General features: G+C 44.8%; 3 protein-coding genes across 3 annotated transcripts; all 3 read right to left on the reverse strand.

Moving 5' to 3' along the window:
* Positions 1 to 811: 811 nt before the first annotated feature.
* On the reverse strand, positions 812 to 1930 carry LOC127763944 (uncharacterized). The gene is made up of 2 exons (XM_052288752.1): positions 1351 to 1930; positions 812 to 1149 (listed from the first exon to the last, which is right to left on the reverse strand). Exons 1-2 carry the CDS (start codon positions 1773 to 1775, stop codon positions 1089 to 1091), a joined length of 486 nt encoding a protein of 161 aa, XP_052144712.1. The 5' UTR covers positions 1776 to 1930; the 3' UTR covers positions 812 to 1088.
* Positions 1931 to 4070: 2140 nt separating this feature from the next.
* On the reverse strand, positions 4071 to 4824 carry LOC127764177 (uncharacterized). Its single transcript, XM_052289012.1, has one exon. It carries the CDS (start codon positions 4721 to 4723, stop codon positions 4244 to 4246), a length of 480 nt encoding a protein of 159 aa, XP_052144972.1. The 5' UTR covers positions 4724 to 4824; the 3' UTR covers positions 4071 to 4243.
* A 3089-nt stretch (positions 4825 to 7913) lies between these two features.
* LOC127761754 (uncharacterized) lies at positions 7914 to 8885 on the reverse strand. Its single transcript, XM_052286081.1, has one exon. The coding sequence runs from the start codon at positions 8883 to 8885 to the stop codon at positions 7914 to 7916; it is 972 nt and encodes a 323-aa protein (XP_052142041.1).
* Positions 8886 to 15595: the final 6710 nt, after the last annotated feature.

Consider the following 15595-nt stretch of genomic DNA (forward strand, 5'->3'; position numbering starts at 1 on the left):
TCCCCAAAAAGTTCAACTTTTCACTTAGATTCTAACAAAATTATAAGTCGGGCAACGCCACGCTCACCAGGGAGCACCATCACACGACCGTCTAGGAAATGCATGGCCACAGCGGAGAGGGAAGAGAGAGCATGAGGAAGTGACCGCTGTGAGAGCGTGGGAAAGTCAGAGGAGCGTGCTGCTGCACCCAGAGAATGAGGTAGAGGGAGACCACACGGGAAGTGGCTGCACAGTGCCGCGCGGGGGGCTAATGAGGAACTTGAGAGGAGAAGCTCACTGGCATGCGGGAGAAAGAAGTCGGCGACCGCGCCGCCACCTGTCATATCACCCCCGCCACCGATGCCTACTCCTCATCATGTCTCCCCAAGTCGTTTCCTGCCACTCTCCGTCACCGACACCTCTCCGCGTATAGGTTAGAGGTGGCTACCGGCGACTATTGGGCGGAGCGCAACAACGGTAGCTCGCCTCTGACGCCTCCTTCCACGGCAGCTTGCCTCTAGCGCTATTTCAACACAAATACAGGTGGTGCATCCACATGTGGGTCCTACTTTTTTTTTTGACAGCGGGAGTACTACATTGCTTTTACATTAATGTAAACACTACTAATTTATATCTGAATTTAATGTTACACTCTCATTATATCTTGCATGCTGTATAGAAATCATGTCTAATGTAAGACATGCATGGTTTCCTCCTCTATTTTTTCATTTACTCATTTGCGATATCATATTTTATTCTATGTGACGACTTATTTATTTCATGATACTATCCTAGTCAATTGCAATACAATTAACATGACACAGCAAAGAGATAGAAATTAAAACGAGGCGCGCTGTAGATTCTTCTGATTATTGATCAGACACTGGTTTCAACACAATGAACATGGTACACTCACTTTCTGCATAGAACCATTTCGATCGACAGCATGCGAGCATTTAATGGATAATATGCATCCGCGCACACCATTAATTTCATCTTCCTAAAGTACAATTACAATCTAAAGACTGAATCTTTATTACTTCGTCAGTACTCAGTACCGAAGGTTTTTTTGGCTCCCCTGCTCTAGTACAAAGATTAAGGACTCGATCTCATTGCTTTTGTAGCGGTTGCACAAGAGGTAACGTTGCCTCCTGGCTTTGCTCATTAGACCTGGCAAAAGAATAAAAAGGAATAACAGAAAATGAGTAAGTAGCAATAGTATGAAAATTAATGTTGACAACAAAGGGGATACATATACGCGTAAGGAAAAAAGAAAAGAGTTTGAGTGCTTCAATTGGGGATATATAGCAGACACACTAGATCGAGCCAAATGAAATAATCGATATATATGTAAGCGTTTATGGTAATTACCAGGCATGTTTGAGAACGAAGACCAAGAAGAAGGCCACGACCGCGGCTGCGGCTGACACCGGCAGGAGCAGCTCCGACGATACCGGTGGCAGTATTCGTCGCAGCTGTGAAGCAAGCAAGAGGGTGAGCGGCAGGGTGAGGCACACGATGGTCACCTCGAGTACCTGGGCTACCAGACGGGAGCCTTTCCCCGGCGATGGCTGCTGGTGGCACGCGACGCGCCATGCGAGCAGAACAAGGTAGACGTACGCCAACACGATGGACGCCACCGACCGTTTGTCGCCGCGGGATAGGTATATGGCCCAGCCAGAGTCTGCGGTGAGCAAGGTAATTAGCGCCATGGCCAAGGCGACAGCACGCTTCCTGGCATTAGAAGCCATTGATGGAGCTCGATCGCCGGTTAGCTGATGAAGAGGTAATAGCATTTTGTCCTAGCTAGCCAGAAATCGATCTGGGAGGGGGGAGGAGGAGAACGCAAATGAGAGAAAAGGATAACTCCTAGCAGCTAGCTAGCAAGCAAGTGTTGGGAGAGCGTCGCATGGCTTAATTATTAGCAGTGTTTTGATGGCTTTTAGAGTATCGCCTTGTCACATGCATGTCTTACTTCGCGAATTAAAAACTAAAGCCGGCAGCGCGTCTTACTTCCAACACCGCGCCACCTTCCGAGAAACTACGCCCTGGCCTTATTGAAATGTCATCTGACTTTGTTCAAAAAAAAAATGTCATCTGACTTGTACTGTTATTTTATGCCGGTACACCGGCCTCCCATGGAGTATATAATTCTCTGAGAGAGTATATGCCAAAACCATGCATGTTCTGATCCCGCGTTGCCATCTCCATCCATCTAGGATGCATTCTTCCTTAATTATGAAGCAATCGATTTATATTTTTTTTCTTTAATTATTGTAGTTAAGTCAACTTTTGATTCTGTACAGCACATCCATGAAGCTAGCACAACCAATGCATAGCTGGCTATACTCCATGAATCCACCGACAGAAATGACAGATCTTGCAAACCGCGTGTACATGTTTTTAAACAAGATTAATTTTCAGGGTTGCCTATCCATCGGACAATTGATTTTAATTGCTAATTGAAAAGATCAATCGCTTTTTACTAGCCGCTATTGCCGCAAAATTAATGTAAGCCATATATATCCACTACACTTCCACATCCCTCACTATTACAAAAACAAAAAAAAAACATATAGAGCTAGGTCGGCACTATAGGTGCCGAAAATACTATAAAACCACAATCTATATACATTTTCCCACCTTCACGGGCTGAAAACACAAAAACCCAAAACTTTTAAGAAACTATAGGTGTCGGTTCTAAAGAAAACCAGCACCTATATTATAGATGCCCGTTTTCTAAAAGGCCGGAACCTTTAACATGTTATAGGTGTCAGTTAATGAAAAACCGACACCTAAAATATATTATAGATGCCAGTTTTAAATACAAACCTACACCTTTCAAAACCAAGCGAGCTGAGCAGGGTGGAAGCTAGCTAGCCATCAAGATTCTTATCTCCTCTCTCTCTCTCTCTCTCTCTCGATCCACTCTCTCCGCCGCTGTGATGGAAGTCCGGGAGCGCCGAGGGCTCTCCATGGGGAGGCAGCGGCATCCTCCCTAATCTAGTATAACTACAACGTATATATCAGGATATCCACGATCATTTATCGGCTAGACCACCGGTCAATCATTCCTCATCTATGGTTATAACAAGTGTGCTTCTGTTTAAAACAGAGGCTAGGAAAGAGTCCGACTCTACTACTGTCTTATACCTATTACAACTTCAATTTCTAAACTATTACCGACTTTGTACACATATCACTACTATTAGACACAAACTCTCAGTAACAAATGAGTAATACCAGTGAAACCTTAATGAAACTATGACAATAACTCTATAATTCTGTAACGAAACTCTTGGTGATACCATTATGAACATCGGTGATACTTTTTATATAATGGCGTACCACAGCTCCATAACATCGGTATCATGGTTTACCTTCACACGGTAGCCCGTATCACGACGGTGTTATGGTTAGGCCATTTCATTGTGCTCAAAGAGTGGTTACAACACAACTCATATACTTTCCACCACTAGGATGATAAATTGGTTGCAACAAAGCCAATTGCTTGAATTAACGACATCATGTTAATGCATGGCTCGGTTATTTACATGTGGTGTTCCTCTGTTTCACAATGTAAGACTTTTTAGCATTACCCACATTCATATAGATTCATTAACGTCTATATGAATGCGTGTAATGCTAGAAAATCTTACATTATGAAACGGAGGAAGTATATGGCTAGAAAGAAAATAGAAGGATCGATCTTTCAGGGAAAATGAAGGAGTGTCAGCTATCTAGCTAGAAATGTTGCTTTCCTTTGATCGAGCTAGGCTAAAAAAGTGTACGTATACGCATTAATTAATTAAATTTCTTGGTTTTTTTGTCTAGACATTTCAAGGTATTCTGTATTGTCCTCCAACAACACAATCGTTAGTCGGGCGCAAGGCCAAGCCATGAAAATGTAAACTCATGGTGGTAGCAAGATGACACCCAGTGATTCACACAATTAGATTTCAATGGCACAAATTCATCGATCTATATCATACGAAATATGGAAGAAGAGGAATCATCGAATTATTAAGCATGTTGCCACAACGGATCATACGTATTAGGGCTAATTAAAGAGGATATTGAGCAAAGATCAATGAGAGAGCATTTCCAGCTAGATCACTAATATTATTTCCTTTTCAATTGATTGCGAGAGAGCTCATCACGGCTCCTCTGTTTTCTACAGAAGGACATTCAAGGATAGAAGTAGAACGACACACACCTCGATCGAGCAACAAGGCTCGAAAGAGTAAAACAGAAAAGATTACAATTATACCCACGATTCCATCTCGGCAGCAGAAGGGGGCTCCTCACCAAAGAAGCTGAAGGCCCAGGACAAGCCGGCCATGGCAGTCACTGCCATAGCCCAGACGACTGCAGCTATGGGCAGCGGCATCACGGTGGCCACCTTCCACCCGAACAGGACTGTAAGCAAACCGGAGAGCACCCACACAGTCACCAACACACGCTTTCTCCGTGACTGCAGGGAGACGGCGGCGCCGTCAAACCTCCTCAGGACCCAGAACAGCAGCACGAGGCCGACATAGGAGAAGGTCACGAACGCGATGGATCCGGCGTCTCCCTGAGAGCGGTAGATCGCCACGCCGGAGTTGAAGCTAAGGAAGAGGAAGCCCATGGCGGTGAGCCACGAGAAGCCCCGCCCCTCATGGTCGTTTGAGGTCCCCAGCAACTCCTCCCTTTGATCAAGTAGTGGCGGCAGCGGCGCACGGGATGGAGTAAAAGAAGCCATGGACAGGTGACTGAGGTTTAGGGTAGCTCAACAAATTAGCTGTGAAAGTTCTTATGGGGAGGGGCTGGGTTTGGTTTCTCCATATCACAGAGATTCACAGTTGACAGTTCACACACGCAGCGATGGCCGGCCCAAACGTTCCCAAATTTTAAAAAACTAAATTAAGTTGGAAAGGCTACAACGTACGATGGATGGTCAAACTGTAGAGAGGTAGACAAACAAACATTTAGGCCTTCATGTGTGACGAGCAAACAGGATGCAATTGCGTCGAAGCATCCTGCATGTGCGGAAGTATATAAATTACTCTGCAAGTTTTAGTTTAATTTCTCCGCGTCCTTTAAGAGGTATATACCTCACTAATCATTACTATTCGAAGTGATGAAACAGATAAAATTAATATTGAAGTAATAGAAGAAAAAGCTTATTACGCTCTCTCTACGTTACACAAAGACTAAATTTCTTGTGTTTAAAATTTATGTAAAATAACTTGATTTCTGGAGGTTTATGGACTTAGAGCCAGTCAGGCCAAAGCATTAGCGTTTAATTAATTGAAACCTATAGAAATACACAGCCAATATTAATATAAGGAGGGACACCACATATATTTTCTCACCACTACAAGGATTTTTTTATTTTATCAAGGGCATGACACCCCCATTTCCATTACTAGAAATGAACAGAGCTACCCACTACAAGGATAAAGATATGTACTACGGTATTTAGTATTTTGTGGAATGGAGATAGTATTCAATGTTCGGACCAATGTTAAAATCAAGAAAAAAAAATATTCTCCAGATACCAGTTCGGAGCTCGGACTGATGGATCTGTATAATCCAGCTGGTGCCTAGCTACTCCTTAGGAGTAAAAAAAGCTGGTACATACCGAAAGTATATTTCCTCCTGTCAGTGGTGAGGTGTCCAGTACAATACCACACATTGACTTCAATTTAATGTATGCATGCTCTCCATGAATTATTCATCCCTAAGTCTAGCAGCTATAGTACGTGTTTGTTAATTACATAGTATGTTGTGTTGACATACACATCAGCCAGCAGTATGATCGATCGAATAAGCTTAACTTAACATTAGACGAACAAATCTCTGGGCCGGTAGGACTTCGAACCGGCCAGCAAAAACAAATTAAATATACAAGGTGCTAAAAGCAAACACTACTACACCAAACATTTTCTGGACGCGAGGCACTTTTGATTCCATGCGGGCCAAAAGAGCAACCACACAGAATAATCAGGGGACCGGCGTCAGACAGTTACCCGCACAGAAAAATCAATTTTCGTGTGCGGGCCACTTAACACGCCCGCACGCGAAAATAGCATTATTTTCGCGTGCTATTTTCGCGTGCGGGTGTGTTAAGTGGCCCGCACACGAAAAGCCGTGCGCCCTCCCATCCCCCTCCTCGATTTCTCCACTCTCCTTATCTCTTCCGTTCCTCTCTCTCTCTTTCTCTCTCATTTCTCTCTTCCTCAGTTCCTCTCCCCCTCTTCTCTTTCTCTTCACCACGAGCGCGCGGGGGCAGCGGGCCGATGAGGAGGCACCGCCCTCCCCGGCCTTTCTCCTCGGCGGGCGACGGGGGCGGGGCGGCGGCGGGTCGGCGTCGGCGCGCGGCTGCGACCTCCCCCTCTGCTCCCTTTGCCAGATGCAGCGAAGGGGCAGCGGCGGTGATGGTGGCAACGGCGGCGACGCGGTGGCGGTCGGCGTCGGTGCGCGGTGGCCTCAGCTCCACGCGGCTGGAGGGAGGCGCCCAGCGGCCCAGGTGGCCGCGCCGGATCTGACGCGGCCATGACCTCCCCCTCTGCTCCCTCTACCAGATCCAGCGGAGGGGCGGCGGCGGTGATGGTGGCAACGGTGGCGGCACGATGGCGGTCGGCAGCGTCGCGTAGTGGCCTCAGCTCCACGCGGCCGAAGGGAGGTGCCCAGGTGGCCGCGCCGGATCTGACGCGGCCGCGACCTCCCGCTCTGCTCCCTCTACCAGATCCAGCGGAGGGGCGGCGGCGGTAGGCGGCACGGAAGAGGGGCGGCCGGCGGATGTTGCCTCTGTGTTGCCTATGTGTTCATTGATGTTGTCTTCGATTTTGATTGATGTATTCTTCGATTGATTTGTCGATTGATTTGGGTGATTGGGAGTTCGATGCATCCGGCGGAGGGGAGGGGCGTCGGCGTCTATGCGGCCGGAGGGGGGCACGGATCTGGCCGGCGGGAGGCGGGCGGCGGGGATCTGGCCGGCGGGAGGCCGCTGCCGACGAGGAGGAGGCGGCGGCGGCGGTGCCGATTCTAGGGTTTTTATTTTTTTGAAATTTTATTTTTTTTCGGTTTTTTGTTTTCTCGTGCGGGCGACATAAGCGCCCGCACGCGAAAATTGCGATTTTCCCAGACCTTTGGGTGCGTGCGGGCCGCCTACTTGAGTGATTTTCCCGAACCTCTAAGTCTTTCCAGTAATCAAGATACCTGAAAAAAATTGAGTGCTTCTTGAAGGGAAGTGCATCAGTTGTGTCCTGATCCGTCCGTTTCTTCCTCTTGATGGGCTTCTTCTTTGGCTTGCCGAACACAACCTTAATGTTCTTTGACAGCTCGAAGACAGAACGACATGTTCGTGTTTCAGGAACTAGATTGTTCTCTACTGTATTGTTGAATAATCTGGCCTTCGCACGCTACCTATGCCTCTGAGGTAAGAACCGACGATGACGCATGTAAACACCCTTGGTTGACGAGGTGAGGTACTTGTATGACGTCTTGTCGATACATATGAGACATCCGAACTTCCCCTTAAACTGGCCCGAGAGCGAAAAGTTTGCCGGTAAGTCGTTGATCGTAACGAATATGATGGCATGCAGAGTAAAATGTTCCCTATGGTACTCGTCCCACATTCGTAACCCTTCCTCCCACAGTTATTGCATGTTCTCCATCAATGCTTCCAGAAACACATCTATGTTAATCCCATGCTGTCTTGGATCTTGTATAAGGATAGACAAAAGAATGTACTTTCGCTTCTGGCAAATCCATGTAGGCAAGTTGTACATCGTTAGAAGAACTGACCAGGTGTTGTTTGTGCTGCTTAGGTCACCGAATGGGTTCATTCCGTCCATGCTCAATGCAAACCTTACATTTCTCGGGTCCTTTGCAAATTCCGGGTGTAGTGCATCAAAGTTTTTCCACTGTCGAGCATCGGCGGGGTGTCAGATCTTACCGTCATTTTTCCTACCCTCTTGGTGCCATCTCATCAACTCGGCGTCATTTCGGTTGGAATATAGCCGCTTCAGGCGATCTTTAACTGGCAGGTACCACATCACCATCCTAGGAATCTTTTTGTTCTCATCCACCGGTGCATCATCTTTGTCGACAACCTCTCTATCGAAGGCTCCATTGCCCGTCTTGTACCGACTCGTCCCACATGTTGGGCAAGAGTCTAAATCCGTGAATTCCTTGCGGTACAGTATGCAATGACTTTCACATGCATGGATCTTCTGAACACTTAGAGACAATAAACATATCAATTTCTTCGCTTGATATGTGTTCGTCGGTAGTAGGTTCGGCTTAGGAATCATAACTGTCAAAAGATCCATCAAATCATTGAAGCTCGTGTCCGACCATCCATGTCTGGCCTTCAATCTGAGAAGTTCGAGCACCGAGCGCTGGACCGAATAGTCCTTGTCGCATCCTTTGGCTTCGTCGTACAGAAGCTCCTTTGCTGCTTTTTCCAACGCTTCCCAATTGTCCAACCCTCGTCTTGCACCAGTTAGGACCTCTGGTTCAACGTGCCGCAACATATCTTCCAGATCAAAATCAATACCTTCATTCTCTATACCTAAGCCACCGTATTCCAGGATGTTTCCCTGTGACATGTCTTCGATTATAAAATTTTCTGCATCATCAAAACAGAAATCATCTAACTCTTCGATACGACCACCGACTTCCCCATGAAAAGTCCATATCTCGTAGCCCTTCTTAAATCTTCGTTCTACGATGTGCGACAATACTTCATTCGGATCTTGCAGCAAGATTTCGTTCTTACAAACTTTGCATCGGCAAAAAATGCTCCTTAAATTCTCCCTTACAACATGTGCCTTTGCGAGCTCAACAAATTTGGCTACTTCCTTCAAGAACGTTGGATGAGCTCTTTTCGTGTTGTACATCCATGTCCGATCCATGACCTACAATAAAGCTTGTCATTAATACATCCATGCCCGATTCAAACACGGATGTATTTAAATTGGAGGGAACTAATCACCTAGTAATTTAAAGTTTTACGGACTATTTAAACAGCTGCACAACAATTTTAAGCATTAATAGAATACTGTCGATCCATTTCTAAAAAAAGAAAATAATCGTCCTTTCATCCAAATGAAAATAAATTTAATAGAGGCAAACCCAACTTTTCAATGTAGGTACTAATTACTTTTATAAACATGTAAAAGATTGCATTATGTATTTGCTAAAAAAATAAAAAACAAAAAGGTACTTACACTATTCCATTTATAAAACTGCAAGTTTCTTCGTATTCCACCGATGAAAACTGACAAAAATGGAAGCAAATGAAGGAGGAGAACGAGCTCTACACCTTTTATATGGAACCCAATCAAAGATTTGAGGTCGAAAACCTTCCCCCTAATTTGTGGATGTTTAGGAGAGAGAAAACGCCATGCATGCATGGCAACGATCGGGCTGGGGGCTTATATGCCCCCCGACCATCGCAAGCGGTCGACTACTGTGGGCCGCACGGGATAATCGATTATCCCGTGCGGTTGTCTTAACGGATCGCACGGGATAATCGATTATCCCGTGCGGCCCACTGCCCGACCCCGGCATTCGCCTGGTTCCAGGCGGAGCCACTTATGGCCCGCCTGGAACCAAAATGAGCCGCCGTCCAGGATAATCACATATGTACTAGTGTCACTTGTGAGGAGTAAAAGAATTACTGCTCTAGAAAGAGGCCTGATATTGCTCTGGAATTTTTAGTAAAATTTTTAGTGAGATTGGAGTGTCCGGGATGATCGGGAGGCACGTGAGGAAGTGGCAGAAAAAGCGGAGGCGTTCGGAGTAGCGCTACTTCGGAGTAATTTTTTTAGTTTTTAGAATGCGCGGAGGTGGGGGCGCCAAAAAAAAATGGAAATGTTGGAGAGGGGAGGGCTGGGTGGCACGCAGAGCACCATGTAGCATCACCATGTGTATATATATGTGTGTTTATTATTTTGCAGTGGACATAGCTAGTAAAGACATGAGGCCAGCTAAAATATAAATTTATTTTTTACATAAATTACTCATCGTTGTCAGGTTAGAACAAATCAATATCACGGACGTGCATCAAAGACATCGGGTCTGAAGAAGAGGCCGCCACCAATGAGTCACCGATGACAGTCTCCAAAGCACACCAACAAGATGATCTAGTCATCTTTGTATCTTTGTTGGTTTTTAGTATGAGACCATCACAGATGACTCGTCCGTGACGGGTTGTAGGTTGACTAATTTGCCAAGTCAAACTTTATTCGTGACGGACTTTTAGTTTGGCCCAACACAGATAACTGTTATAGGTAACGGTGGCGGGTCTGACACATATGACCTTTCACATCCCTGACCAATAATCCGTGACCAAGACCCCTGACGATACAGATGAGGGCTCCCTCCTGACACCGATGACCTGTTTTGTACTAGTTAGAGACGTTGGGGTTTTTTAAGATTTGGGTAGGACTTGTCAATATGTATGTATTGACTCATCTATTGTTTTTGTTAATTTTTAGACATTTATGCAGGAAATGTGATACTTAGTGACAAGTATTTTGTGCTAGGTATTAGAGGATTTAAGGATGGTTCTTTCTAGAGTGATTTTTAGTCGGTTGCCAATATTGGTTTGATAGATGGGCATATCGAAGAATTTATATATTTTGCTACTTCTATTCAGTTGTGTTTGAACTCTTCTATTTGGCTAATCGGCCCTATCTATTATGTATGACTTGTGCACTCGCTAAGTTAAGTGAACCTTGTATGTGTTCATATGTGGATTTAGTGACAAGATTATGGGTAAGTGTACTAGCCACTGATCATAGGATCAGTACAGAGTACTCTCCAGAAATTCGGGAATTCTATCCCCAGCCAAATGCCGACATTTGGTTAGAGAACTCACGGTATCTACTCCTGTCATATTTGGTCTTGATTAATGTGCTTACACTAGCAAAGAAGAATTAAATGTATAGAAGTTCTTTACCCAGATGAATCTTATGGGGGGTAAAACAAGGTTCTTTGAACTAGTTTGGCCTACTTGAACATGAATGTTTCATAAAACTAGAGACTCAAGAAAGTTTTTTTTTCTTTTTTTGAGAAAGGTTTAATTTAGTGTGCAAACATCGTTGGACCTTTACATGAATAAATCAAATAGTGCCAATTTGTGAATTTCTGAACGTACTTACTGTAAAGTATTAGCACAAGGGTTGATAGAGGGCAACTTGATGAAAATCTTCTGAACGTATTGAATTTGTGATAGGGTTGTTAGACTATTGTTCTGGTTAAAATACAGATTTTACATCAATTTCTATTAACATGCTTTTTAAACTGCTGACAATAGTGCATTTCGTGCAAAAACTTTATATAGAAGTTGTTTTAAAATATCAAATAAATCCATATTTTATGTTTAAAAGATTGAAATTCAATTAATCGTGCGCTAATGACTTTTTCATTAGGCGTGTCCGCACATCATCTTTCGTAAACTATCTCGAACACGGTCTTCATAAGGCAGTTGGGGGGGGGGGGGGCGGGGGGGTTATTTTTATGTAAGATATACGGTTGTCGGTACAAGGGTTGATAGAAGAATGTACCAGATCTAGCTCCAAGATTGATGCACGACAAGAGAAAATAAGGTTGAGAGCATGTCGAAACAAATTTTCGGCAATATGAAAAGAGGGTAGCGTACGAGACCTAAAAGTGGATGGATGTAGAGACAGGGATTTAGACAGGTTCAGGCCCTCTCAGTGAGAGGTAATACCCTACTCCTGTTTGGGGATTTGAATCCACCGGGTGTTTATTGATCTGACGATCAGGTTGTCTCATGCCCCCTAGAGGGCCTCCTGCCCACCTTATATAGGATGGGGGGCAAGATTACAAGATAGAAACCTTAACCAATACGGAATCGGTTTCCTAAATCTATTTTACAATATTATCAAATCAAGACTTTAGACCGCTCCATAATATAAAAGGAAACGTAATACCCAAGTCATGATCGGTTACATATTCCATAGATATAAACTATCCCCTGTGACTAGTCGGATAACCATGCCGTGTGGGTATGGGGTATCCATAATCTCCACAGTAGCCCCTGAGACCTTCACAGTCGGAAAGATAATCTTCTCTCGAACTAGATTACTCCAAAGCCGAGTGCTTCAATCATCTTCGCCATGATCTCCCGAGTACTTTTACCAAATATGAAGACTGTGGAGGGCTGAAAAATAAAGTCAGGTGCATCGAATAGATGTACCTAATAGATGCACCAACTGAATGGTTTTGATAATTGTAGTCAACCAAGTGACTTAATATTAATATATAGCATATGCGGTGTGAATCCCGGAATAACATGATCCGAGTGATATACCGACTGCTTTGTAAAATATGATGCGTGCAACCTAAAGCTGACTACATCATTGAATACACATAGCAAAACAGCTATAAAGAAGCTTGTATGTTGTGAATAAATAAATTTCCAAAGTATTGGGCATACACCATGCGCACACTGCTTTAACAGATGTGCTTGAGTCCCTAAAAGACACATGGTTTCACCACACCTGGAAATATATGGCATATGTGGTATAAAATCCGAGTAAATAAACTCATAAGGATTTATCAATCGTCTGGAAAATGATCAAAATATATAATCAGCCTAAGCCATAATATTGGTCAATAAAAATACACACTTACGTGGCAAAAAGCAATGATGTTGTATCCAATCAATTGCTTGATAAACTCAAACAGCGCCATGACTATATAAAAAAGTCAGCAGGGCAGCTATATAAAGCTATGCTGTTTGACACCTTTTAAGATGCATTGTACCAACTCCTAAAAAGTTAAGTAACTGCGGCATAAAAGGATTTTAAGGTATTGGGCACTAGATCACGCGCACTTTGGCCTAAGCAAAAAGTGCCTAAGTCCCTAAAAGAACGTGACAAGCCACACCTGAAAATATGGGCTGCATACATATTAGGCCTAGGCCAAAAAATATGCCTTCGACACCCTTTAAAGGATGACGCATGTAACATGCTCCCGAGTAATAAATCTTCTAGGTAATGTAGACCAAGTGTAGCTCATATGAATAGCTTCTGATCTGAGTGATTATCCCTTATGGGATACTCCAAAATAGATATAATAATTAAATCCCGACTGGCGCAAGTATTCAGTTGATAATCCTTACGGGGAATAATAATTGATCCAGTCTTTGAGCATAGAAAATAAACTCATGACTATAAATCCATGTTGAATGTATCCGAAACAAGTCCAAATTGAAGATATAATCCTCACGCTTGAGTTGATGAGCCCCTGAGCATATAGCTTGTCCTTCTGTCATAGTCACCATTGTCCATTGATGGTAGCTGACGCAGTTGGCATCGAGACAAGACGACCAATATAGAGATAATATTGTCCACCAGAGGTGGCAAAAATATTGGTAGTAGTGAAGATAGTGATACCAATCAAAAGTGATGAAGTTGCATAGCCGTGGAGGCGAAGAAACCAATCGGCAACAGTCAGGTCAGCCAGCAATGAATATGAAGGCGCCCAGCGATAAAGTTGTGTAGCCATAGCAGCGAAATAATAAGTCGGTGACAGACGATGCAGCTGGTGAAGAAGATGAAGATGCCCATTAGTGGCGACATAATAAGCCATCCATGAAGGCGAGGATACCGGTCGGTGGTGACGAAAGCAAGCTGACGGTGAAGATGTAGACACGCATCAAAGGCGATGACAAAATCCACCAATCATGAAGATGAAGAAAATAGTCGACGACGACAAACGCAACCGACAGTAATGATGATAAGCAGCAATCATAGATGATCAAATATAATGACGAAGTTGCCCATCAATAGCAGTAGAGTGGGCTATGTTGAAGAGGCTTGACAGGATGTTGATGAAGATAACGATGTCGGTGATCCAGTCGATAGCAACCGTGAAAGTGAAATAATAAGTCGGCGAAGACATAGTCATCCATTAGCAACAGCGGAGACATCAAGGCCAATGAAGTAGAGGTACTGGTGATGATGTCAGTGACAATAATCCATCAAACTGTTGAGAAGATATCGAAGCTCGAATAATTTTCTTGATACGAGCGTGTGCATAATGAAGACTGATGCAACGCCCCTTGATTTATGAAGATGGCTGTAGAACTTGGTGCTATAGCTGTTGCAGATGCTTCACTTAGAGGAAAGTATATGCTGTTGGTCAACTCATTGAATCTGATCTGAGTTGATTGGTTGATGACTCCAAACTCCCAGACAAGTAAATTAAATCTCAAACTTGAGAAATTTGGAGTAGATTGTGGCGGCATGAAGAAGCCAAAATTGCCGGTGTAATAATTGGAGTTGCTGAAATTAAATGTCGGCTCTGAAGCGAAGACGAAGATAATAACTCCCCGAGTTGACTCGTTGATTGATTGATTGCTTCATCTTGACATAAAGCTTGTCGAATTTTGAGAGTCTTGTATTTGTGTAGCCCCTGACTCTTTGGTTAGTTGAGAAACAACTGAACATAGAGTCAAGAACTATAGCTTCTTGTCGTCGAGTAGTCATTGCTTGAGTGAATATACGCATAGAAGATGTCCAAGTAGAAATCTTGAATATTGGAACACCATCTGTTGTAGTAAAATAACATGGCATTATACTTGCTGACGCATGCCGAGATGTCAAGGCTCCTGTAGATGTCGTGGTCGGCGAAGTAGCAAAGCTTGCGAAGTAGAGGCAATAGAGTTTGCCAGTGCCGAAGATAATAAAGATGAGGTTGCTCCACCATGGTGACAAAGTTGCATAGCCGTGATGAAGTGAACACGAGTCGGCGGCAACAGAAGCAAACCGGTAGCGAAGATGAATAGTTGTGAAGATAAAAACACCAGTCGGCGGCGGCATAACCAGTCGGCGACGGAAGAAGTAGAATGCTGACAAAAACGCGTAGCCATGGAGGTGAACAAGCCAGTCGGCATCAGACAAGGCGGCTAGCAATGAAAATAATGACGTCCATCAGTAGTGGTAGCAGTATAAACCAGCCGTAGAGGCGACGGCACTAGTTAGTAGCAGACGAGACGACCGGCGATGAAGACGATAAGGCCAATCAACACTGGCAGAATCATGCAGCCATGGAAGTGAAGAAACCAGTAGGCAGCAGACGTAGACAGCTTGCGTTGAAGGTGATGACGCCTAATTGCGGTGGCGGCGACGTAGCCAGCCGTGAAGACGATAGCACCAGTTGGCGTCATACGAGGTGGCCGGTTGGAGAAGATGTAGACGTCCTACAACAGCGACATAATAAACCAGCCGTGCAGGCGGAAACACCAGTCGACGGCGGCGAAGGCGAGCCGGCGGTGAAGACGTAGACGCCCAAAACAACGGCGACATAATAGGCCAGCCGTGCAGGCGGAGACACCAGTCGGCGGCGGTTGCGAAGGCAGCCGACGGTGAAGACGTAGACACCCAACAACGGCGGCATAATAGGCTAGCCGTGCAGGCGGAAACACCAGTCGGCGGCGGACGAGGCGGCCGGTCGGTGAAGACGTAGACGCCTAACAACGGCGGCATAATAGGCCAGCCGTGCAGGCGGAAACACCAGTCGGCGACGGACGAGGCGGCCAGTCGGTGAAGACGTAGACGCCCAACAACGGCGGCATAATAGGCCAGCC

This window comes from Oryza glaberrima, chromosome 2 (genome assembly GCF_000147395.1).
Source record: "Oryza glaberrima chromosome 2, OglaRS2, whole genome shotgun sequence".
NCBI classification, from domain to species: Eukaryota; Viridiplantae; Streptophyta; class Magnoliopsida; order Poales; family Poaceae; genus Oryza; species Oryza glaberrima.